Source organism: Podarcis liolepis, assembly GCF_965112155.1.
Source record: "Podarcis liolepis genome assembly, chromosome: 3".
NCBI lineage: Eukaryota > Metazoa > Chordata > Lepidosauria > Squamata > Lacertidae > Podarcis > Podarcis liolepis.
In genome coordinates, this window is record NC_139557.1 from 38,713,907 (window position 1) to 38,737,346 (window position 23,440).

Genomic DNA, 23,440 nt, shown 5'->3' on the forward strand with positions numbered 1-23,440 from the left:
CCAAATTCCCACAGGTTGAAGTGATACATTCCATTCACTCTTTCTTGCCCTCATTACTACTTGTCTGCTGCATATGTAGACTAGGGCTAGGTGAGCTTTTCTTGCACACGCAGGCAAGGAAGTAGGTCGTACGTGACATCCTCCTCTCTAAAGGTAATTGATATTTTCTTTTCCAGGCAAGGGTTTTCTGAGAGGAGTCGCTCTTTCACATATGTGTGTGTGGGCTAAGCACCTAAAATTGCTTTGGAGTGAGGCTGAGAGGAAGCACAGGTAAAGGTCCATTATATGTGCTTGGTGGCCCCTTCTCAGGCGTGTATGTATGAAAGAAAGGCTCAAGTATTCTCCAATGTGCTTTACAAATCTCAGGTAATGGATCTGTTACATGAAGGAAATGCGCAAGCGGTCTAAAGTGGTCCAGCTTTTAAGGTTGGCTAATACCTCCTAGTTTACGATATTCAATGTTTATTTGCCCTTAACTGCCAGGAAACTCTGGGTAGGTGCTCAAGTACGTGAACAAGCCCACCTGCCCGCCGTGGCTCGGCCTGTTCTGAAGCGAGTTCCAAGCTTGGGCAGAGAGAGAAGCTGGGCTATAGAGCATTTTTTCCCAATCCAATTTTGGAAGACGGAAGGGCGGTGGGAATGGGCAGTGCATAGACACTGGCTTGAGCGTTGCACTGCACGGGAAAGGAAGGTGAGAAATCAGCAGGAATCTCTATGCCTAATACTTCCCAGCTAAGAATGAATGCAGCCAGCAAGAAAATAGCCATTGAAATCTGTTTCTAGTGGTAGGATTCAGCTCTGGAATTAAGGGGTGAAAGTAAACAGGAATGCAAGTTCATTCCATAAATCATCTACTTTTAACAGCTGTGTGACACGGAACCAGAAATTCAACCGATGAGGTTCTTCCATCGCTCTGGCATGAAGATGCTGTAATGCAAGCTTTACCTACTGATTTTTTCTTAACACAGTTATTGAAAACAAAGGAACCTAGCTTGAAAAAGGTTGACAGCCATGCTAAACAATATCTCACGTGTGAGCAATCATGCAGGTACCTCCCACACAGATTAGGTGGCAGGAATTATAGGATGCATTTTGAAACTATTGGTTAGGTATGGCCTCTAGTACACCTTCTTTTAGAAATTAAGCTTCAGAATGGCAGTGGACTAATGCCCTGTGAGTTCTGCATGCACACTTCTTCCTGAAGGTGGGCAGATGATAATTTAAGCAAGCCTGGCCAAAGCAGCTTGCAAGAAATAGCAATTGAAATGCATGAGAAAAAGGAGCGGCACTGCCTTGGGTCAATAAAAACAATCAGTATCTGCAAGTGGGTTTTCCAGACAAGTGATGTGACTGCTTTTGTTGTCCTTATCAAGTACAATAACTTGTGTGAATAAAGATGGAGCCACACAAATGTCCTTCCCAGTTTCTTCTGCTCAGTTATGCAAGGAATGCTTGCAGTCCCCTCGTAATGGATAGTCACATGAAAGTCAGGGTTGCCATTGGGTTTAGCACACCCAGTCAATATCAGCAAGCCCTTGGAGAACAAAACAAAGCCCAAGATCACCAGGAATGAGCCAGGAGTTTGGAACCAGGAGTTTGGAATAAGAAGGTCTCTGCCTGCGCATGTGGAGGGTCTTCATCCCGGCTCAACCATAGATACACCAGCATGTCCAAATGAGCGTAAGTCCCTCAAAGGGGTATAGCAGGGATGGGATAGGGGGAAACTTACCCCTATTCAAAACTCCTTTCAGTTCACTCATGTGACTAGCAACCTAGCGGACATTACACTGGCAAAAAGAACGGTCTAAGTCAAACTCTATTTTAAAAGCTTGTTTTACCGCTGCTAAGCTTGGGCTGCCTCAGCTGGCAATATCTTTGCTTCCCAATAGAGTTTTAAATAAGGGTAGTTTAGGTAAAGGGATCCCTGACCGTTAGGTCCAGTCGTGGATGACTCTAGGGTTGCAGCACTCATCTCGCTTTACTGACCGAGGGAGCCGGCGTACAGCTTCCAGGTCATGTGGCCAGCATGAATAAGCCACTTCTGGTGAACCAGAAACACAGTTTACCTTCCCGTTGGAGCAGTACCTATTTATCTACTTGTACTGTGTGCTTTTGAACTGCTAGGTTGACAGGAGCAGGGATCGAGCAACGGGAGCTCACCCCGTTGGGGGATTCAAACTGCCGACCTTCTGATTGGCAAATCCTAGGCTCTGTGATTTAGACCACAGCGCCACCCGCATCCCTCTTAAGGGTAGTTTACCCTGGTATGAATTACCCTGGCTTCCTGTAGCTTGGATTGCTGTGCCTATGTTGTATCCAATAGTCCTACTTGTACTCACTGAAAATAATTGGGATGTCTAACTTAGGGCCACTGATATTAATGGACCTACTATGAGTAAGACTCGCATTGGCTATAACCCTCAATAATGCCTTAAATTCAAGCTTGCAGGAATCATAGTGGGGGCAAGGATAGGTTGAAATGAAACATACAAACAGAAACACCGAGGACCTAGAATGTAAGATACTGTGGGAAAGGTGGGACGATTCCAATTTTTAATGTGCATGACACTTATTTTTAAAATATATACACACACAAATACATCATTTATTTAAAATGTTTATACCTGGCTTGTGCAATGAAAAACATCTCTATCTGTAGATATGATGCAAACTAGTACAGAAAGCTAAGGCTGTGTACCCATTACTGTTTGTTTGCTCCAGTGTGTGTGCACCAATGGCGTTTGACATCAAGTACACATGACAATAGCCACAACCCATGTCTATCATGTAGTTCTTTGAAAAGTACTGCTGCTGAACGGATGCATTTTTCCTCAAACGAGATTCCACATGTTTTGAAAATAGAAACGCATGTTCTTTCTGCAGTTAAGCTGAGGTGAGACAAGTCAGATGGCCGGGCATGCACAGATGACAGCTTCATGAATATGGCTTTGGGGGGTTGGGGGGAAACTGAACAGGTAATGTGCATCAGGTAAAGACATCCCTGCTCTCTCTAGTGGATAGCAACGTGCAAATGTGATTTGCAAATGTGACTTGCAGTACACCTAACTGTATTTTAAGCCATTAATGTGTACGTAGCCTAAGATCTGCAGATTGCCAGAAAGGTTTTCAGAACTTGAGATTCATTGCCTCTTAGGGTCATACTACACATTATGCCTGGAGAATATAATTTATTTCCCTACACTTTTTTGGTTTTTGTTTTGTTTGTTTTTTAGTGAAATGCAGCAACAAGGCTGCACAGATGAAGGGATTTTTAAAAATTGTTTGTTCCTGTACTGTTTGTTTCCCCTTCTGGGCAATATACAAAGTGAGCTTTTGATCAGGAAAATAGGGCTGGAATGAAAGGTTAAAGACCCAGACACCCTTGTTTCCCTTCCCTGCTGTTCTGTCCAAATTGGCAGGCCCCACCTTTCAGGTAAAAAAAGTTGGGAGATTAAAGAGTGCTCACTTTCTATAATGTGTCATTTTGGTCCTTAGAATTCCAATAAAGCCACCTTTTAAAAATGATACTTTTATTTATTTATTTTCTCAAAGAAGCAATATGTCAACCAAACTGAAAGAAAACATAAATCCAAAACCCAACTTCTGAGTCAGCTATAGAGGCTTCCCACAGGATCGTCTAATGACATTCCATCAAATCATACAAATACAGACAGATTTATTTCCTGCATGTAACCAGAAAAGAAAAAACCAAGAAATGGAATAAGGCTTAAGCTGTTTGCAGAATCTTAAACTGGTTTTTGTATTTTATGCATCTATGATTCCCATGTAATATTTTTGGCTAAAACGTACATTCAGTTGAAAAATGCACTTAAATGGTGTGCAAGAGTCTGAATGTTGTGTTGAGTGTCATGCGTGAAAAATGCTTTCCAACTCCTTGAGAAAGGCAATAGAATTTAGGCATATGCTCCTAGAATCCATTTATCCAAATGAGATTCAAGCACGATTTTGCCATCTCTCAACTACCTTCTTTTTTGTTTTTTAGTGAGTCTGACTTCCAAAATAAAGAATCAACCACAGCCTCTTCTTGCTGTTGGCCTTATAAAGGCAACATTAACGTGAACACCACATATAGATGGTACCAATGGATCTGAAGTAGGAGCAGCCTATATTACCCCACTGAGGGCCAAATGGGAAGATACTGCTGCATGCCACCCTATCTCTGAGCAGTGCGAGATTCCACAAGGCCATATCTATTGGCCTTCAGCTTTCATCATTGCCCTCTGCAAACTGGGCAATGTCCCCTCTGGCATTGTCTTCTGCTAACCAGCCAGAGCGCAGCGCCGGGCTAATAGTCTTAGACTTGCTGATGGCTTCTCTCTGTGTCTTTTATTAGGTCAATGACTCGGCCATCGATAATCTATGGATGGTTCCTCTTGGTAGCTTCTCTGCCAGGCAGTTTATGGGACAAGGATAGCTGAGTGCAGCAATTTAAAGTCTAACCCTCTTTAACCCTCTTAAGCAGTGATAAATTCTAACATTTACTAGATCGAGGAATTTAGGGGGATCTGTGCCCTCCCCACATACTCCTAACAATACATTAACTCAGTGGCTTTCAACCAGTGTGCTGTGGTTGAAGGATGGTCAGGGGTGCCATGGGCAACACTGGCCTCTGTCCTTCTTTCCTTCCCTCCCTGCTCTGATGTCCTCTTGCTTATTGTAGCAGCCCTGGCTATAAGCTCCGCAGGCGAATGGTGCTTCTGGGAGGCACCTCTCTTTGGGGTGGGGGGACAGCTCAGAGATCAAGGACGGCAGCGGCAGCTGTCCGGAGGACTCCCAAGGAAAGGGGAGAGGAGTTTGAGGGAACACTCCACAAGGGAAGGTGTTTGAAAAAGGGCGAGATGCTGCCAGCTCTGTAGGCAAGAGGTGACATAACTGGGCTCCTGAGCTCCACAGGGCGTGCCGCAGAAAGAACGTAGTTGGTTATGGGAGCCGTAGACTCAAAAAGGGTGAAAACCTCTGCATTAACTCTTTCACTATTAAATGCAGTTTAAAGAAAAAGACAGGTTGCCAGTGTAGGGGCCCTGATCTAGATTGGGATTCTAGCACAAGGGCAATGGGGTTTTGACCCTCCTACTCCACTGTGATCCTGACCTAGATTGGGGGACCCTTGTCAGCAATTCCCATAGGTTGAAGTTGAAAGTTGAAGTCCGCCCCCCCATGCAAATTGTTGGTGTACTACCATAACCCTGGATCGGAATAGGTGGTATAGTGGGGAGGCAAAGGGTTAGGTCTGTGTATATTCTTCCCCCATTCTATTGTCTTTATCTGGACGGGGTCTTCGATGCTTCACATTCATGTGGAAAAAAAATACTACACTTACTGCATAGTTTGACCCGGACACTTTTTCATATACAGTTAAAAAATAATCATCCTTATTTGGATTTTTTATTTTTATTTTTTTGCATTTTACTATGTTCTGTTAAAGTCTGAATTCTCTTTTCATTATAAGTGATTTAGAAGAAATGATTGATTGTGTATAGATGACAAAAATATTTTGTTGTATACATTCTTCTTTTATGCAGTCCAAAATGGAACTGTCCTTTCCCCCTCATTTACATATTTTCTGAGACATGAAAGCTGCTGAAAAAGAAAAAGAAAAAAGGAAAAGAAATCTAGATATAGGAATGATACATCAGTGTGAGATTGTGACTGCTCCACTCATCCTGCTCATAGTGAGTGCATGTAGTTTAATTTTAAGTACCATAGGCTAAAAATAATCAAAAATAAAAATGCTAATCAGCTATTACTAACACATGATAATTTGGTGGTCTTTTGACCAATATATTCGACCTTAGCATAGCTGAAAACCTATTACTCAACAATCTAAAAAAGTACAGTGGTACCCCGCAAGACGAACGCCTCGCGAGACGAAAAACTCGCAAAACGAAAGGTTTTTTCGTTTTCGAGTTGCCTCGCAAGACGAATTTCCCTATGGGCTTGCTTCGCAAAACGAAGCTTGCCCCGGGGACAGCGGGTCTTCTCTTTTGAAGCAAGGGGCTGGGGGGAGATAGCGATCTCCCCGCAGCCCCTTGCAGCAAAAGACGTCGGGGGAAGCGGGGAAGCGAAGCGCTTCGCTTCCCGCTTCCCCCGCACCTCTTCTAAAGCAAGGGGCTGGGGGGAGATAGCGATCTCCCCGCAGCCCCTTGCAGCAAAAGATGTCGGGGGAAGCGGGAAGCGAAGCGCTTCGCTTCCCGCTTCCCCCGCACCTCTTCTAAAGCAAGGGGCTGGGGGGAGATAGCGATCTCCCTTCAGCCGCTTGCAGCAAAAGATGTCGGGGGAAGCGGGGAAGCGAAGCGCTTCGCTTCCCGCTTCACCCGCACCTCTTCTAAAGCAAGGGGCTGGGGGGAGATAGCGATCTCCCCCCAGCCCCTTGCAGCAAAAGATGTCGGGGGAAGCGGGAAGCGAAGCGCTTCGCTTCCCCGCTTCCCCCGACGTCTTTTGCTGCAAGGGGCTGCGGGGAGATCGCTATCTCCCCCCAGCCCCTTGCTTTAGAAGAGGTGCGGGGGAAGCGGGAAGCGAAGCGCTTCGCTTCCCCGCTTCCCCCGACGTCTTTTGCTGCAAGGGGCTGGGGGGAGATCGCTATCTCCCCCCAGCCCCTTGCTTTAGAAGAGGTGCGGGTGAAGCGGGAAGCGAAGCGCTTCGCTTCCCCGCTTCCCCCGACATCTTTTGCTGCAAGGGGCTGCGGGGAGATCGCTATCTCCCCCCAGCCCCTTGCTTTAGAAGAGGTGCGGGGGAAGCGGGAAGCGAAGCGCTTCGCTTCCCCGCTTCCCCCGACATCTTTTGCTGCAAGCGGCTGAAGGGAGATCGCTTCTCCCGGTGCTCCGAAGCCGGGCGGGGGGCAGGGGACACCTCCCGCCGCAGCGGGGAGACCTTTTGAAGGCAGGCGGGGGGGAGCAAAGACTTTGGCCCCCCGCCCGCCTTCAGAAGAGGTCCAGGACCTCTTCTGAAGGCTGGCGGGGGGCAAAAGTCTTTGTCCCCCCTGCCTGCCTTCCCAGGGGCTTTTAAATCGCCCCGGACAGCGGAGAAGTCCTCCGCTGTCCGGGGCGATTTTAAAATGCCGCCCGCCAGCATTTTAAGATCGCCCCGCACAGCGGAGAAGTCCTCCGCTGTTCCGGGGTTTTTTAAAATGCTGGGGGTGGGAAGAAAAGCCCTTGTCCCCCCCCCCCAGCCTTCAGACGAGGTCCGGGGACAGACTGTCCCCGGACCTGGTCTGAAGTCGGTTTCCCTAGGAACGCATTAATTGATTTTCAATGCATTCCTATGGGAAACCGTGCATCGCAAGACGAAAAAACCGCAAGACGAAGAGAATTGCGGAACGAATTAATTTCGTCTTGCGAGGCACCACTGTAGCTGAGAAGTACTCTTCATTGTCTTCTTATAAGTCTAAAATTAGCCTGCAAACACCCTTTGTATGTGCATGCGTGCTTTTTTCACACTAATAAATGATACACATTGTACTTGACTGATGACTCTTCTCTCTCTTCACAACTGCTTGTGATTTTTGCAGAAGTGAGAGGAAGTATAGTTCACGGATGGAAAATTGAAAATGAAGTTCACCTTAGTTGTGTTACCATCAATCACAGGCTATTTCAGTAAGCAAAGTTACAGAGAGCCTACATAAATAACATGCAGTCAATACATATCAAATTTTAAAACATTTCTAGCAGTCATTGGTCAGCACAATGTAAAATTATTTTCTGCTCCCAAATGGCAAAAATAAAATGCCCGTGAAACAGAAATTATTCAAAGGCCGCAATAGAAAGAGGTACAAGCTATGGCTCTAGGGCTGGCCCCAGACATCTGGCTGCCTGAGGCAGAGCAGCAAAAGTCACTCCTTCCCAACCTTGGTACCCAAGACCAGTCAAGTTATTTTTGCAACTGTGGCAGAAAGTGCTACAGCTACCCCATCTCTGCCTCTGCAGATAGAATAATAATAAATTAAGTAACAACTTGCTATCATTTTATGACCCCCAAATCAGCTGCTTGAGGTGACTGCTTCACCCTGCCTAATGAGAGGACCAGAACTGGGTCCTCAGAGCAGCAGTTATTACTCAACATGGGTTTCTCAACAACTAGAAATTGTCTATATTTCCCAGGCAGAATAATGAACTAAGGATTTATTATACAGTCATGGATGTGTGTTAAAAAATCGCTATTGGTCATCAGGGATGCTCATAGAAAGTACACAAACAGCTGGTTTCCATTTTTAGATTTGGACCGTAATTAGCTGGTAGCAGGGAATCATCCAACCAATTATGTTACAACACATCTCAATTCAGAAGTAAGACCCACTGAATTTAGTCAATGAGATTTACCCCCAGGTGAGTACATATGTATAGTACTACATTAATGGCTCAACAGTCTATACGCCTCTTTTCCCCTTATAACTCATGTGTATGTTGCTACATTTGTTTGTGTGTATGTACGTGTGTACCAGTATGCATATGTATCTAAAAAGGGAATATTTAGATGATTCATAATTATGTAGGTTTTATATTAAATGGCAGCAATGTAGTTAAAGGGTTTGATAAGTATAGAGAGGAAGATTGCTTCGTTGATGTGATTTTATTTTAGACTTCACAAAAAAATATGATTAATTTTAAATACAGGGGGAAGCTTCTCAAGTACTAGTCCCTTAACCCATGAAACAAAAGTGTAAGGGTGAAATCATGTGCAAATTCCTGAGACCCACAGAGGAAGATGGAGCAGTATTTCATCACCCCTCCATCCTGTCTAGATATAGCTCCAGCTGAGAACTTCTGCTATGTACATGAAACTAAATTATCCTATACTTTTATGCAACTAATTATATTTATTGTAGGCTGCCTTGTGAGGGTTTTGCCTCGAAAGGCAGCACATAATTACTAATAATAAAATAAACAGGCTGAACCTGAGTCCATTGATTTCAATTAACTCAGGCATGCCTAACAATTTTCAGTGGAAGAAGTAGAGGGGCTTTAAACGAAATTTGTAAGTCCCAACTTCCCCCACATTTTAGCCAAATCATGCTCCACATAACCTTAAAACAGTACCTGTCACAGCAGGTAAGCAAGGTCAAGTCTTCTTTGGCCCCTTGTAATTTGAGCACTGGTGTCTAAATCTGGATATGTCTAGGCTGGACATCCATAAGGCAACCTGCTTGATCGCAGTGGAACCATAAGAGTGTTTTTAATCATGAATGTTTTCATTTCAGATTTCTGGTCATTTGTTCACATGTGTTCAAGAGGAGATGAAGGCAATTGGATCTTGCATAATTTGGCTTGGGTTGGCCATCCTTCTTCCAGTCTCTCATTCTATAGCAGTCACTGATAAAACAGGTATTTCTTTATTCCTCTTCCTTTCTAATTAGGCACAGAAACTTTGCCAGGGTGATATTGTTGCTTTTGAGAGAATAGTCCAGTCGTTTGGAAAGTATAGAGGCACAGAAGGCTTTTTGAGATGTTCAACAGGGCAGGTACAGCTATGTAGAAAGTTGTACTCTCTGCATAATACAACCACCACATGGAAAGTGCATGTACAACGAAATGCATGGAGGGTTAATGGAGCTTTGGAAGCTAATCTGGAAAGTATTTAATTAAACTTCTCTATTAAAAGATGTTTCCACCCCAAGGTATCTAACAGCAATATTTCCATTTCCTGTCCACTCACAGGAGTCTACATTTGGAATGAGCTTGCAATCGTTTACAGTTATGTTGTGCTGCTACTGATACTTCCTCATTTTCTTAAGTTACATATTGAAAAAGAACCCAGCCCTGGGCTTTGAAACAGAGCACAGTCATGAGTTCAGTTTGGTTTGCTTGGTTCTATATGTCCTGCACCATGATCCTGACGATACTTAGATGGGAATGCCATATTGCTTTTAATGAAATTTTCTTCCATGCAATTGTTCATGAGATTGGCAATTTAAATCAGTGAATGTAAGGACATGAATGGGCCTGTTCTTCAAATAAGCAAATGTGCTTAGGAACCTCACTAGCCTTTCTCTGGATCAGTGCTTGTCTGATAATTTGTATGTGCTATGACCAAAAAAAAAAAAAAGGTTCCTAGGAAAAGTTATATAAGGTGAAGAAGAAACACTTTTCACCAGTACTTTGTAACTTTTGCTGCGTTGCTATTTTTTCCTTCCATCTGTTTGATTTTTTTCCTTGCAAAAAACACATATATAAACCTGCTTCCCTTCCACTTATACATCTCTCTGCTGCTGCTCACCTTGGCCCTCACAAAACTTTTGGACCATCTGCCTCTTAAAATCATCAAGATAGTTGTCATCTTCTGAGGATTAAATCAGTTTTTGTAATTGCAGAAATAGCTGGTTTAGTTGTATTTCGATGAACGTTGACCTGGCAGTTTCTGAGGACTGGCCATAGACTGCATTCGTATTTTGATAGTTCACTGGTGCTCAGTCTGCAACACCAGGTGGGGTGATTCAGAATGACCCCAGAGAGGGCACATCCACACTTGCCCCATGATTTCAAGTTACAGGTCCGATGGGGCTTTTTTTTCCTGCTGCTTTCTCCAGGAAAACCTGCTGTTTACTGCTGAATGAGAACAAGCATCAATCGGCTTTTCTGCAGATTGACGCATGACTTTAAATCACGGGATGAACAAAAGCGTAGCTGGGTCCTAAGACATCTACATCAAATGTTGTAGGAGAGAATCTTACTGATTTACACATGGACAAAATAACAACACTTTTTGAATAGAAAAAAGAAATGGGATTGATTTTCAGTTTGCAACGTTGTTCATATAACCCATACAAAAAGGTGGAAGGTATGAGCTATCCCATCTAAATGCTAAAATTTAATATAAGATATATTTAAGAATTATTTTTCTTAGACCAGAAGGAGTCCAGTGTTAAGCGGAACCTCCAAGCATCTTGAAATACCAGTAATAAGTGATAAGTGATTACAAATGTGCTGAAGGGTAGCAAGAACTGTGGATAAGCAAACCTTGCATTACAGTCTCTTTCCTAAACTCTTAAGGCAGCAAAACCTCCTCAAGACTCGCTGATCTCAGCTCCTGAGAGAAATGGAAAGCAAACTACCCAGTGAACCTACCATATCCTTCCCTTGCCCTTTTCAGGTGTGAAGTTACAAAGTTCTGGATGTAATATATCCTTAATTGGATGGTTGAATGCACAGACTATTTGTTTTTCAGGGTCTCAGGTGATCAGCAGTATCAGAAATGACTATCAGAAATGAAGAATGACAAAATTCACCAGAGAACGTTAGCAGTCCACCACTGATGCTGAATAGTGACCCTTCACTATAAACAAAAATACCTAAAAACAATATTGAGACCCTGCACCTTCCCCATTTCTGCTGTCCACCGTAACATAGGCCTTAAAGTATCTACAAGTTTTTGAGCCAAAATGCAGAGGATGGAGGTTTGAGAGGCAAAATGTTTCTGGTTCAGCATAAAATAATGAAAAGAGTCAAAGTTATTTATGCCAAGAGAAACTGCTGAAGTAGGCATATCAAAGGAGAGCTAAATCTCTAAGCACCTCATTCTACTGAAGTTTCTTTTTGCACCACTATTCAGTGAAAAGTGAACTCTTTACACCTTTGGATTTCCTTTTGAGTCTGCTTTCGTAGGATCCCCTTATGTCTCTGTCCCTTCCCTGCTGCCTCCTCGTTCCTTAGAATCTTAGATGATCCTATATTGCTGAGTTTGCTTCTCCTTGGGTCCATGGCTGTTTTGGATTGAGACTCTTACACATCGCACACAATGGTCTAATTGCATTGAAATGATTCTCAGAACACTTGGAACTTCACAGAAAGCTCCCAATTAACCTTGATTTTTAAAGTGGCATATACTGAAATATGAAGGCAATTACTCACGCTAAAGAAAAGAGAGAGATTACATGTGTGGGCTGTTATGAAGGAAGAAGTAAGGTTTGCTTTCTGCTTAGTATCCTGAATGAGCCTGGGGAATGGCTTCATTTAATTAGCTAATATTGTATTAATTAAGGAAATGGCAAGGCTGGGGATGGGGCTGGGGGAGAAGAAGAGATGTTGCAGAGCGGCAGATTATGCTGGTTACGCTTGCAGCAGCCTGCCTGGGCATATGCCGATAGCTTTTTGGTTCATAGCAATGTTCCCCTTCAGTTTTCACTGGTGCAGAACTGCTGGTATAAGAGCCATTTACTGGAGGGAAGTGATTACTTCTAAAAATAAAATCTAACAAATCTAAAAGAGAGGGTTGTGTTACAATACTGAAGCTCACGGAGCTGTCAACAGCCATGTGTTAGACTAAAAATGAGTTATTTCTTGTAATTGTTTTATTCGTTGACTTTTCAGGGATTAAGGTTGTTTAGGAACATTTATGTTTTCACTGGATTCATAGGATTTCTCTGTTGGCAGGGCCATAAAGAGTTTTAAGTGCTAATTTATACATTTTAATTGTACACAAGTCCGTTTTTTTAAAAAAATCCTTAGTGATTATTGCTGTGTGTTCGAAATTCCTATTATGGGCATCATTCTACTACAATCCTAATCTTCCTACAGATGAGCGCCATCTACACTTCCAAGGGGTTTTTCTTTTGGCCGCATCAATCCACAGAAAACCCGATTGATGTATGTTCTCATTCAGTGATAAAACAGTGGATTTTTCTGGGGCAGCACAAATGAAAGACTTCTCAGACCTTTGCCTAGAAATCATAGGGCAAACAGAAGTGTGGGCGAGCCCTTAGTCTTGACAGACTAAGGCTGCAATCCTGTGCACATTTATGTCGAAATACATCCCTTTGAACTAAGTGAGTTGTATTACCGAGTAAGCATAAATAAGATCAGGTTGTACTTCCCATTGAAATCAATGGAAGATAGTAGGTGCAACTTACTTAAATCCGTTGATTTCAGTGGTATGTGCTGATGTCCTTTGCATCCTTACCTGGAAGTAAGTACCATTGAACATAGTGGGGCTTACTTTGGAGCAAACTTCCATGGGCATGTGCTGTTAGTCATGACGACTATGCTTAGCTGGCTTGTTGCTGTGAATGGTAGGGACTAATTCAGGGTCACATCCACACCATACCTTTGAAGCACCCTTATACCACTTCCTTGGAGCTGTAGTTTGTTAAGCATGCTGTGAATGGTAATGAAGGGTTTCCTAATAACTCTCAGCACTCTTAGAAGTTCTCAGTTCTCATAATTCTTTAGAGGAGGCCATGATTGTGTTCCAATTCTAACTATAGAGATTCAGAAGGTCTCAGTAACTTCTCTATGGAATCCTAGATTTCTGACAGAGCATATTAGCAATATATTAGCTTCCGGTCAGAATTTTAGACATGTGAATTTTTATTCAAACACCACTTGAGTTTGCAAAAATGTTCTCCAGTACTGCAGTTTTTAATTGGTTTGTTGGAACCCAGTAGCAGTTCTACCGTTCTCTTGTTGCCATTGTTGTTTAGGGTGATTTTTTAAAAGAGGAAGAGCAGAAAGACTGATTAACAGAGAAAATGTATAGGAAAGAGAAAGAGAAAAGAAATCACTTGCAATTAGGGCAAAGCTCCTTTAGTTCTGTGGAAGAAGGAATGTCGGCAAATGCTGTTTATCATCCCTGCATGACAAGCTGGACAGGACAACATTCTCTCTTCTGCAAAACTCTGAAATGTACAAGAACCTGTCCTTTCAATCTAGTCTCCCCAATGGTAAAATGAACGTCGTCCTCACATGCTTTGTTTCCCCTAAAACCTGACAAGTGTAACACTTAGCGTGAAAATTCTTCTCTCTTTTATTTAAAAATATTGTGTAATTATTATATGGCATTCAGTTGCATGTGAAATCTCACAACTCCCACAACTGTACTGAGGTAATTTCCTTCTAATAATTTGAATTCATTTTTATTCCTCAAGCAGCACAATGAATAATTCCTCTAGTTACTTCACTGGGACTATTCATGTACGTTTGGGCATTCACATTTAGAATAACTCAGTAGTGTACTCAGACACTGACTGTACACAAGTTGAACTCCTCACATTGTGTGTCATGTAAAAGTTAATGTTCCCAGGACTTTCAGTTCTTACAGCTCACGCTCTATTTATGGCCTAGCGGCAGACGACTCAGGGCAGCCTTGCATGGATGTAAAGTGCAGCCTATGATATGGTAGTTCTAAATATTTTGCTTGGAAGGCTAAACTTAATTGAATGCCAGCATTTAATATGTGCTTTCTCCCGCCCACACTGGTTGGCACAATGGTGCAACGCAACGGTCTGTGGCGGCAGGTAGAGGCACACAGTGTGACTGTTCTTGTGTTAGTCAGGATGCATAGCAGAGACAATGCAGCCATATTGCTCTTTCCAACAGAGGTCTTAAGATAGCTGTTCTCCCCCCCTCCTCTCCTGGTCTTAAAAGGCAAAGACAATGAGCCCTCCAGCTGCAAATGGGGCATATCTTCTCTATCTTTTGGCACTTACAGATTCCAGGATATAGATTGTGCATCCAGCTATTTTCTCTATGGAGAAGAGACACACAGTTTAGTGATCCCTGCACTATATATTTTTGTGGTGAGTGTAGAACTGGAGCAAATGAAGTGAGGGAGGGAGGGATACATAAATGACAGTCTTTTCTAGGACCCAGTATTTTTCCCCCTCATGGCCTCTTGACTGTTGTAGCTCAGAGTTATGTATATTTAAAACACAACTAAAAAAGGAGCACTTACCAGCTTTTAAGAACTCCTTGCATTCTACCATGTTATTTAAAAAAAATGTTGGCTGTAGTCATGTATGGGATGCAGAATAAAAAATAAGTTGAAAAAGGCAGTGATGATTCAATAACAAAAAATACCCCCCCAAAAAATTCTTCCTCTGAAAATTGCTCAGTGAAGTGTGTATAATTTAATGTTAACGTACCACGGTCTTGCAGTAGACCAAAGCTCTATTGCTTAAGTGTTGTGGAACATACAGTGTGTGGTCCACACTTTTGTTGCTTTGTGGTTCTATTCTAAGCCCAGTTCATCAGAGACTTTCAAATAAAGGTCAGGTTCTGCAACGGAACTGAAAGGCCATATTCTGTAGCCTCAAGCTTATGGTAACTCCTCCATTTCATTGTTGTTGTTTAATATTCATTGAGGTATAATAATTATTAGGGCTATAATAACAACCATGTGGCTAGAGGCGCAACCACGTGGATGGCACAACCCTCACATGGTTACTGGTGGGATGCACTAAGCAGCTATGTTGTAGCCCTGGTCACCTGATCTAGTCCTCTCCATGGTACTGGGAGAATAGCTTTGATGAGGTTAGATGAAGGGCTTTAGGAGGGAGAGAAATAGTGGAGACAGAACAGAACCTGGCGTGCTCAAAAGTCGGAGTGAGGCTATCATGCCTTCTAGAGAGTAGAATAGGAGACAAGCAAGATGCGGGGAGAGGCTTAGACGAAAGAGTATTTCACAGTAGATGGGCTGATACTTGGGCACAACAAGTGACAGTAGCATCATCTTTCTTTCATTTAGAGTTCATTTTTTAAAACGATGAGCTCAAGGATGAAAGCATATTTATATGAACACAGTGTCAGGCTTTAGAGAATATTTACAGAGTGTATGGAGGGAATCTTAATAAGTGGAAGCAGAGAGGTTCTTGCACAATGAACAGAGCAGAGGATGGCCATGGAAACATGGGAGCATGTTGAAAAGATTCAGTTCAACTTAAACAATGTCGTGATTTCTGCTCATTATATACCTTCTCTGTGGAATTTTGACACACCCACACGCAAAACAAGCTAAGTATCTCAAAATAGCTAGGATACAATCTGACATGGCCTTACTTTTGTTTCTAAATGTGGGCTACTCCATAGATAAAAAAGAAGAGGATGCTAATGTCATTGGATAATTCTTCAACAATAGCTTCCTTCATGTGCTACTCATGTGAAGTGGCATCATGTGACTAAAAGAGCTCTGGAACCATGCTTCTGGCTCCAGTGATACACATCGTTCCTTGTTCTGCCATCCATTCATTAGGTTCTTGGGATGGGATATTGTTTAGGGGGGTTCGTTGTGGGGTTGTTGCTGCTGTTTCTGATATTAATTTATTGTGTACTGAAGATCTGATTATGATTTAGGTGACAACTGTTTAATTTGGCTGAGTAATATTTTATTTATTTTTCCCAAATGTTAAAAGCGTTGCATGTACTTTATAAGAGTACCAGCACCCATCTTTCTTTAAAAAGCACTGGTTTTAACTATTGAATGGTGCCATGCAAATAAAATTATTTATGCATCTGAAGAGGGGAAGCCTATGTACGTAGGCTTTCCCAGAACTTGGAACCTTGATCACATCACAGCTTCTTCAAACTTGTGACACCCCTTCATTTAAGTAAACACATGAGCAGAGCTATTGATCAATGTTTGCTTCAGTGTTTCCCCCATTCTCTTGGAAATGGCTGATTTAATTAGCCCATAAGTAATGAACATTTTATTTACTAATATAAATTTTATTTGCCATATAAATCCAATAAATATATGTGGTTGCCCATCAGTAAAAATTCCTAGGTGGCTTACAGAAAACAGCATTATAATATGATATTGTTACATGCCAGCCCAATCTCAGAGCAGTGTGAGATTGCAGGGAGTCTATGTGCTCAACCGGGATTTGTGTTCCCTTTGGAAATGAGGCACAGTGGAGACTGTGGTGACTTTATTATATATGGTTTATTTATACAAATATACAACCCGAGCCTACAGTTTCAGCATTGACATCCCTGGAGGTTCCTGTTTCTGCCATATCTGCTGCCTCGGATTCCAAAGAGGAAACAAGCATGCTCTCCTCCCCCGTTGCTGACACCTACAGGTTGGAACATTTCCCTCTAGCCCACATCATCCCCAACTGCAGCCCTAAAAAAATTCTCCTCTCTCCTAACTATCCCAGAGCTGGGGGAAGGGCCCCTCCCAAGAGCCATATGCCATAGAGTCCCCTCTCCTTGGCTTTTCTTCATAGGCCATCATTTCCTTTTGTTTTCCTCGATGTCTCTTCTCCCAGGCGATTTCCTGAACTTGCTATGCTGGCCTGTCTTATATTTTAACACTCGCTAAATTGCATGTCTGGCCCCCAGGTTACAACTCCAAGCATTGCTTAAATTCTAACTCCTACTGCACCCAGGAATTTAGTGGGGGCACCCCTGAACTCACAACATAATAATTAAACCAACATTAAAGAATAAAAGAAAAAATCAGCCAAAATTTCCTGACAACAGAAAGTGACATCTGGTGTTGTGCAATAGGACTCCCTCTTCTTCTTCTCTCCCCATTATAAAGTGGATGTAGCCTACCTTGATTTCAGCAAGGCATTTGACAAGGTGCCCCATGATATTCTTGTAAAGAAGCTGGTAAAATGTGGTCTTGACTATGCTACCACTCAGTGGATTTGTAACTGGCTGACTGACCGAACCCAAAGGGTGCTCATCAATGGTTCCTCTTCATCCTGGAGAAGAGTGACTAGTGGGGTGCCACAGGGTTCTGTTTTGGGCCCGGTCTTATTCAACATCTTTATCAACGACTTGGATGATGGACTCAAGAGCATCCTGATCAAATTTGCAGATGACACCAAACTGGGAGGGGTGGCTAACACCCCAGAGGACAGGATCACACTTCAAAACGACCTTGACAGATTAGAGAACTGGGCCAAAACAAACAAGATGAACTTTAACAGGGAGAAATGTAAAGTATTGCACTTGGGCAAAAAAAATGAGAGGCACAAATACAAGATGGGTGACACCTGGCTTGAGAGCAGTACATGTGAAAAGGATCTAGGAGTTTTGGTTGACCACAAACTTGACGCGGCAGCTAAAAAAGCCAATGCAATTCTGGGCTGCATCAATAGGAGTATAGCATCTAGATCAAGGAAAGTAATAGTGCCACTGTATTCTGCTCTGGTCAGACCTCACCTGGAGTACTGTGTCCAGTTCTGGGCACCACAGTTCAAGAAGGACACTGACAAACTGGAACGTGTCCAGAGGAGGGCAACCAAAATGGTCAAAGGCCTGGAAACGATGCCTTATGAGGAACGGCTAAGGGAGCTGGGCATGTTTAGCCTGGAGAAGAGGAGGTTAAGGGGTGATATGATAGCCATGTTCAAAGATATAAAAGGATGTCACATAGAGGAGGGAGAAAGGTTGTTTTCTGTTGCTCCAGAGAAGCGGACACGGAGCAATGGATCCACACTACAAGAAAGAAGATTCCACCTAAACATTAGGAAGAACTTCCTGACAGTAAGAGCTGTTCGACAGTGGAATTTGCTGCCAAGGAGTGTGGTGGAGTATCCTTATTTGGAGGTCTTTAAGCAGAGGCTTGACAACCATATGTCAGGAGTGCTCTGATGGTGTTTCCTGCTTGGCAGGGGGTTGGACTCGATGGCCCTTGTGGTCTCTTCCAACTCTATGATTCTATGAAAACCTCCAGCATTCTGTCTCCCCCCCCCCAAAATTTTTTTTGGGGAAGCCCAAATTTAAAACAGGAAAGAGCGATCTCTTCTAGATGTTTAATTTCTGTTTAGCTCCAGATTGTGGAAACATCTGGAATACTTGCCATTTTCAATGCAACTTTTTCCTCTTTTGGTTTTGGAATTCATTAATCACATTCTGCTATGCTATACCTCATCCCTTTGCACCTTGTGACACTTTGGAAAGTCCCTGCTAATATTATTTTGGCACTCTTTTGTAGGGGCTTCACATTTTAAATTCAATACAGATTCCATCTGCGCTAAATTAGCAGGCCAGCCGTTGACTCAAATGGTTCTCAGGTGGCCGCTCCTTCAAGCAATATTTTGATGCTGAAAATTGTTGTGGCGGTGTAATGTCAGCTAGTAAGTGTCAGTCTGTGCACAGACTAGACATGGAAATATCTATAGAATTAATATATAATGCCTCTTAAGCATTGACTAACATATTACCTTCAGCAACTTTTCTCTCTCTCATAGCAACACGTGAGAGCAATGTTATGAGTGAGTGCCAAAGCCATGCTGCTGTGGTAATGTCATTGTAGAATTGCAAATCACAGCCACTGAAATCCTGGCTCTTACATCAAAATTGCATGTGTGTGACTCAGCTGTTGGTGTGGGGAATGTGCTGTCATCTGGCTGCAAAATAAGAAGTGTGAATTAGTACTATGAACGTAAATAGGCAGGGGAAACTGACTGCATGTCCCTATGCATATTTGCTTGGAAGAAAGACCATTGATCATGCATAGGATTGCAGTCTGAGATCTTAAAAGTCCTGGGTAGGATCGGTGCCCCCAGCCTGGATTTTGTGATTCATGTATATAGGGGTTAAGGTCTTTGAAAACTGACATGTTGAGGAGTTGTTTTTATATAATAGTAGAATACTGATCATTAAATCCTCAAAAGTTAATTTAATGTAGCCTGTTTTGTTAGGCTAATCATTAAACAAAGTGATTTCAAATTGTGAATTAGCATTATATGTTGGAACACTTTGCCTTTTTAAAAAGAAGTTATTTCAAACTGAATTCGAATCATAGGTTGGAACGCTGTTATAGGAGAGTGTTAGCATATTTGAAACAACCCCTGTTGTAAAATAACTTAATGAGGTAGTTTTTGTAACAAACCTTTATTATATTATTTAATGTTTTCTCCAAAAGCAATGTTGAATGTTAACACAACATTATGACAGCAATTGTCTTCACAGTAAATTATGTTTGGCTATTTCTCCTGTGATCCACTTAGCTGCTTTTATTCTTACTTCAAATGCTTTACTATATTTTTAAGGGGAAAACACAATTTAAAATTAATACTAAATATTTGTTGATGTTAACTCAGATTTCAACAGTTTTTCGCTCCTTTTTATTTCAGTGAGATAGCTAAGCCTGTACTTAATCCTCCACTGTAATTGAATTGTTTGCTATTTCATGGCCATGTTTGTGCTTTGTCTTACTGAGTGACATTACAAGTCAACATTTTATTGTGTTAGGAACACACTTTAGATTGCATCATTTAATAAAATATTGAGTATATAGGCAACTCTCAACTTACTTAGGGGTTACATTCTGGGGATAGTGCATAAAGCCAAAATCACATATATGGTAATCAGAACAGTGGGTGGAATTGCCAAAGGTTTTTTCCACTGCTGGATGCCCACCCTACCCTATTGCCTCTTTTATTTTATTTTTTGCCATGTGCGTAAGGTAAATGAGCACAAGTTAAATGCACAAAAGTTGCGAGTTACTTGTAGTTTCCCTTTCTCACCCCCCAAACCACTCAAGTCTGCCATTTAGCAATAAAGTGCTGAAGTTTGCGGCTGGCAGCCAATCACCAAACTGATCCCTTTAGCACTGTCTAGCACAGCAAGGAGAATGGGAAATCTAAAGATATGCTTCCTCACTTTACTCCAGAGGCATTCCTCCTGTGAACCCCGTGACTAACACAAGGCTCTTGATCCAGATTGGCTTAAGCCCTGAACAGGAATATTATTGTAGGAGCTTTCTTTTATTCTTTTTAGCTTATTGAAAATGTACAGTGGTACCTCGGGTTACATACGCTTCAGCTTACATATGCTTCAGGTTACAGACTCCGCTAACCCAGAAATAGTCCTTCAGGTTAAGAACTTTGCTTCAGGATGAGAACAGAAATTGGGCTCTGGCAGTGCGGCAGCAGCGGGAGGCCCCATTAGCTAAAGTGGTGCTTCAGGTTAAGAACAGTTTCAGGTTAAGAACAGACCTCCGGAATGAATTAAATACTTAACCCGAGGTACCGTACCACTGTGTATCATTTTTTCTTCCATGACGTTGATACTAAATTCATTTCCCCAGTTTTGCAGATTTAATTGTGTCAGTGGTATTCAAAATGATCTGTTGTTTTCTTGTTACTCCACAAAGTGTATGGGAGATAATAAAGTGGGGGAGAGGGGAAGGAAATTCAGATATTTTAATAAATTATTTTATGCCTGACACATTTTGGAATAATCCTTGTTCGGTTCATCACAAGTAATGTGATGTAAAGGTATAATGCAGCCTCACACTACTTGAATAAAAAGCAAAGAAAACAATATATCTGTATACGCAAACACATGCACAAAAGCTGTTAAAATCCACGAAGAGATATGCCAAGGACAAAACATTATCCGGATAAGCCAGTTTTTATAACAGAAGAAGCATCTGAAGAAGGGACAACCCACAAAATAAATAAATTCTGTTCCACCTGTGCAGTACTATGCATGTCTCAGTCTTTCTTCCACTACTTGCTAAAGTCTTGGAGGTAGCAAAGATTAATATAATTAAACCCTGTGAACATGTATTAATAATTGCACACAGACACCCAAATTATTCATCTCTGAGTGAGCCTGCTTCTTCCGAAATGGACCCTAGTGCTTTCCTAGTGTCAGGCTCATTAATGGCACTCTATATAAATAAACAACAGCAGTTTTGCATTTAAACATCGTGTTATTTTTTACAATGCTAATATTACTTTTATTGCAGTGAAAAATACTACAGTCTGTATATTTTTTTATAAAGCTTTAGGACATTTTTTATTTTTTTATAGCTACTGCATGCCCAGTATTGAAAACAGAAGGACATCAATTTAGCTACCAAGAAAACCTTGATGTTTCAGGTGAGTTTTCCTTAAGCAAAAATAAATAAATAGATGAGTATGTCAGCAAAGAGTGCATTTAATTCTTAGAAATGTGTTTTCATTAAAGGAAAACATTTTATTTTTGAGAGTCCTAGCTAAGTCATTTACATTCATCTTTTATTTTTCCATTCATACTTGTTATAATTAGCATGGAGTTAGCATTCATTTCTGACAAGCAGCACTTTTATTTTCATTCATTCAGATGGCAAAAGGAAACAGCGAGTGAATTCCTCAGAGGTTGCCAAGTCAAGTGCTAGGGGAATTTCACGCTAATATTCCTCCTACGGAGAAAATGAGATCTGGACATTTCTGTGACCAAAACCGTGGGATTTGAAATAGCCTGTCAGTTGTTAGTCTAGCAAAACAGACAAGCTTATGGCACAAATCGATAATTTTCTCCAGCCTTGTAAAATTGCATTAAATGAACAATAAATGATTCCACTCTATCATATTTTTCAGGTTTTGATTTAACCCAAAGCTTTTCTTTGAGGCAGACTTCATGTGGAGTTGGAAAGCCTTGTTTTAAGTTGGGGAATGCACCTCTTATCAGAGACTCTCAGTAAGTAATACATTATCATTGTATAACCATGTAGAATCCCTAAACATTTCTCTATATCCTACTTGGCTTGTATTTTTAAATTTCTTTATTTTCCACCAGTCTCTTCATTTGTGTACCTCTGCGTGAATTTCCACTTTCTCTTTTTCTGCAATGATGAACTGTGTGTTTCTGTGGATTTTACTTATTGTTTCAGCCCTATAAGCTTCAAATAGAAAGATGAAAGAAAGAAAGAAAGAAAGAAAGAAAGAAAGAAAGAAAGAAAGAAAGAAAGAAAGATGTTTTGGGGGGAACTTTAGGTAGTCTTCGTGTCTTATTCCCATAAAAGCAATGACATCAACATTAAATGGTGATGGAAATAAAATGGATTTATATGCTAATTATCCAGAATATCCTAAAAGATATGTAGAACGCTTCCATGTGAATGACCATTGAAATGGGGAGTTTTCAGTATTCTCTCTTCCTCAGTACTCTTCAGGTTGTTTTTGTTCTCTCTGCTGCCCATCCTTTGCCTGACTTCAGTTCAGCTCAGTTGTACTTTGTGAGAATGGACAGTTCGAAAGGCTAGACACAAGCTATTTGTTTTCCAAGCAATATTTCCTTGCACTGTTAAAGTTTTATAAACCTGCTTTATTCTCTCTTTTTGAACCCTGTTTTAGAGTTTGTGGATTCTGGTGGTGAGCATGTTCCCATAATGTGTGCTTGCACATCCTTTTTAATCGCTGCCACAGCAATTTAATCAGGCTAGATTGTAACAAAAGAAGGCTAGGAATGTAGACATCTGCCACTAGAACATCTTTATCTCCATTGCCCAGGTCCTGTGTGTTCAGTAAATCTCTTTTGTTGCCTTCTTCACTTCCTGCACTGTGCCAGATTTTGTGGCTTTAGACACAGCAGCATGGTCAGATGCAACATGACTTGTATGATCACGTCTTCTTCTCTTAGTATATGTAAATAGACTCTGGGTATACGCTGTGAGTAGCAGAACATTGGTCTCCTCGCCACAGGAAGCGAAAGAGTATCTGATTAAGCTGACTTGTAAGTGTCAAGTAGCTTGGCAGATATCCCCTTACATTTCACTCATTCAGCTATAGCATGAGTGAGTTGTAAACTATGCTGTGCCACTTCTGATGAGGGATGCCATTTTATTTTTCAATGAGGCTTGCAGCTATCAATGTAGTTGTAAATACAGTGCTTTTCCAAGCTGAATATAGAAGGAAGTTGGTTTCTTTAGTATATCTGTCTGGAAACAGAGTTTGGGTGAGGTACTTTCTTCTCTCTATCTCTTTAGG

At 41.7% G+C, this 23,440-nt stretch overlaps 1 protein-coding gene across 5 annotated transcripts in view; it reads left to right on the top strand.

Annotated features, from left to right (window-relative positions):
- Window positions 1-23,440, top strand: part of COL19A1 (collagen type XIX alpha 1 chain) — a 188,984-nt gene that overhangs the window by 2,998 nt on the left and 162,546 nt on the right. For 2 of the 5 annotated variants that reach the window (XM_083497357.1, XM_083497358.1), the window contains exons 1-4: window positions 5,589-5,693; window positions 9,215-9,338; window positions 21,503-21,571; window positions 22,052-22,151. In XM_083497357.1, coding sequence (XP_083353483.1) covers window positions 5,592-5,693; window positions 9,215-9,338; window positions 21,503-21,571; window positions 22,052-22,151 — 395 coding nt within the window. In that variant the 5' untranslated portion in view covers window positions 5,589-5,591. Of the gene's footprint in view, window positions 1-22; window positions 154-5,588; window positions 5,694-8,320; window positions 8,343-9,214; window positions 9,339-21,502; window positions 21,572-22,051; window positions 22,152-23,440 lie in introns of those variants that run through there. The other 3 variants (XM_083497360.1, XM_083497361.1, XM_083497359.1) reach the window with 3 other exon arrangements.